The sequence below is a fragment of the Ruditapes philippinarum genome, unplaced genomic scaffold, assembly GCF_026571515.1.
Source record: "Ruditapes philippinarum isolate M1 unplaced genomic scaffold, ASM2657151v2 ctg676_1_1_1_1, whole genome shotgun sequence".
In the NCBI taxonomy this organism is placed as follows: Eukaryota; Metazoa; Mollusca; class Bivalvia; order Venerida; family Veneridae; genus Ruditapes; species Ruditapes philippinarum.
In genome coordinates, this window is record NW_026866365.1 from 118139 (window position 1) to 121119 (window position 2981).

General features: G+C 29.4%; 1 protein-coding gene across 1 annotated transcript; it reads left to right on the forward strand.

Annotated features, from left to right (window-relative positions):
* Nucleotides 1-363: 363 nt before the first annotated feature.
* Nucleotides 364-2627, forward strand: LOC132732281 (phospholipase A and acyltransferase 3-like). The gene is made up of 4 exons (XM_060718676.1): nt 364-578; nt 1485-1644; nt 1868-1997; nt 2307-2627. Exons 1-4 carry the CDS (start codon nt 470-472, stop codon nt 2457-2459), a joined length of 552 nt encoding a protein of 183 aa, XP_060574659.1. The 5' UTR covers nt 364-469; the 3' UTR covers nt 2460-2627.
* The last annotated feature ends 354 nt before the right edge of the window (nt 2628-2981 follow it).

Consider the following 2981-nt stretch of genomic DNA (forward strand, 5'->3'; position numbering starts at 1 on the left):
GACGCAACTCTAGTCATGCGAAATTCCGTATGTATCAAACTCAAAATGTTATAGTAAAATATCTAAACGCAGTTGCTGCATATCGGTGCCCTGTAAGATGAATTATAGTATATAAAAAAAATAAACTTAAACAGTAAAATACATACAGATAGTCAGTATGATTTATATTGCAAAGATCAGAAAATACCACAGAGCCTACAGCCTTTTGTTTCAACTTGTTCCAATAATTCAATATCCTCTATTTACGATTTTATGGTAAGATCGTACTTGCTATTATAACTAGCTTTAACAATACATTTTATTCATTGAAAATCTATAAACGCTTGAAATATGCTCCTTGATTGTAATACTTTGTACAGTTAATCACATTATTGCGTCTTTGCCAACTTAAATATTGAATTGATCGATTTCGTTAAAGTGTTTGACATAAGTTTTATTTATAAAAAAGGTGAGGATATGTGATCAGAAGATGCCACTTTTATTTGAAAGAGAGATTGCAATATGTGATTTAGAAGAAGGTGACTTGATAGAGTTTTACCGGGCATGGGGAACTTACTCTCATTGGGCTGTTTATATTGGTAAATATAAATTTAATAAAGAAACACGTAGAATATATTGTTCTTGTTTTTTTTATATTTCTGATTTTAGTTATGTTCACTTCTTTATATGTAGCACTACTTCTGTAAAGTTTGAAACCCTGAGATAGATTTTCTTCTTTTAATTATATTATTATCGATATCTTTAAATACAATATTATATTGATAATATTGCTATTATCCGTACTATAATTTTAAAAAAAAAATAAGTAGTTATTTATTATACCCGTCCCCCATTTATTAGGCGTTATCGATAACGTATGAAAAGATATATTTTATCATTTGTACTCACATGTCTTCGTCTGTCGTTTCGTGTCTTAACATTGCTTCTAGAAAAGTAAAATATTATTATACATCTTACCAGTAACTGTCGGTACAGACTAGAAAACCGTGCTGTAGGAAACAGTATGGGACTAAACTGAATATAGTTCATTATTTTACATAATAAATTTCTTAATGAAGAATCACAATAAAGATAAACACACAATCATCAGTAATTTGAATTTTTAATACAAAGTTATCTTTAGTATTTTTCCATTTTATTTTGAATTTTCAACTCAGAAAATGTAAAGCTGACTTGTTGGCGTACAGTATGCATATAATACGGATTTGAAGGACTTATAAGGTGAAACATAGGTAATTGATAAAATAACTTCTTATTTTGATTTATACCGGAATATCACGAGGTGCAAATGCTTAATATTCATTGGTTACTGTTTGTTATGAGTGAAAAAATATGTCTTTGATTAAACTGAGGCTAGGAAACCCCAACATAAAAATAATCAGTTATGTCGGTTTCAAGCGTTCTTTCTTTCAGAATTTATCAAAAATCTTTGTTAAAACTGATAAAAATGAAAGTAACATGTCATTCTCTATATCTTTTTCAAGGCAATCAAACAGTCATTCATTTATCACCGAATCCTGATGCTATGGGGAAATTTAATCTGAAAAACATGAAACGTGGCACTAGCGTCCGAAAGGACAATATAAAAACTGCTGCGAGATATTCAAAGACTTATCGAAACAATGAATTTGACAACGAACATGAGTAAGATTTAATGTGTTGAAAACATTTTACATTTCATACACAGTCTACATTTTAAGAAAAAGAGGAAATTAAATAATGTTGTATTCTCAGGTTCTTGCGAATTAAAATAATAGTGCATAGTAAGATATTGTTGACCAAATTGATATTATAATATGCAAGAAAAATGTCAATTCATTAGCTTTCATTATTCCCTTTACACATTATTTAAAGTTTTTACATTCAGACCCTTAAGTAAAAGCGAAATTGTGGGGCGAGCAACAGAGCAACTCGGTAGCCATGGATATAATTTGGCGACCTACAATTGTGAGCACTTTGCTACAGAATGTAGATATGGAGTGGCTAGGAGCAAACAGGTTGGCTCGATACTTAAAATACTAGCATAAGTTTTGCATCTACCTGACTTAAAATCAGTCATATATAATGTATGATCTCAAAATTATAACAAAACATATTTTGATTCGCTCTGAATAAGTAACTGTAATTTCAAATACTAAAACCAAATATGTTCTATATGAATAGCCACATATGGCCACACAATTCTGTAAAAATATTACGTTTTTTTTATAATTGTGATAAAACTAATAGAAATGATGTAACAGTATCTTTGTTTGCCAAAGTGTTTACCTTAACCCCCTTTTCAAGATCATTTTTATACCACGCAGGCTGAAGCTGTTGTAGAAAGAGCGGTGACCGGAATTCGTGAACTTCTAGAACTAAGACGCAAGTATAGTTGGATCGAAATAATCAACTTGATTTTAAAAAAAGTAAATAAGTACTTTTACCTCCACAAATCTATTGAACGTGTGAAATTGTAAATAATGTAATTGCCTTATAATTGCTCCAATAATCAAAACACTCCTACGGACTCTATTAAATATATTTGGCGTTTTATAAAATTGATTATACAGTTCATAGAATCCAATTAGAAGTTTAAACCTTTTTGTAACCTGATAAATTTGTATTACAAGCCTTATCGTGTAACGAAGCCCTAAAAACATTACATTAACTTTTTCTTTCTTTTTTTTTTTTTGTTATTTTATTTTACTGATTTTTTATTATTTTTTGCTTTTTTTTTTGTTTTGTTGATGTAGCTTTCTTAATATTGGAACGTAGAATGAGGCAAAATATCAAATTTGTATTGACAACATCATTATTCCTTTACAAGTCACTCCAGTAATCATTACCATAAAAGTTTTCATTGCATAAGCAAAGTCACCAGATAGACATCATTTCAGGATAAAGAAAATAAAAAATGCGTTGTGCTTATGTGTCTATCGATTACTATGTAATATAGATGTAGCTGTACAAGAGGTTCGATCTTAATTAAGCAAAATAAA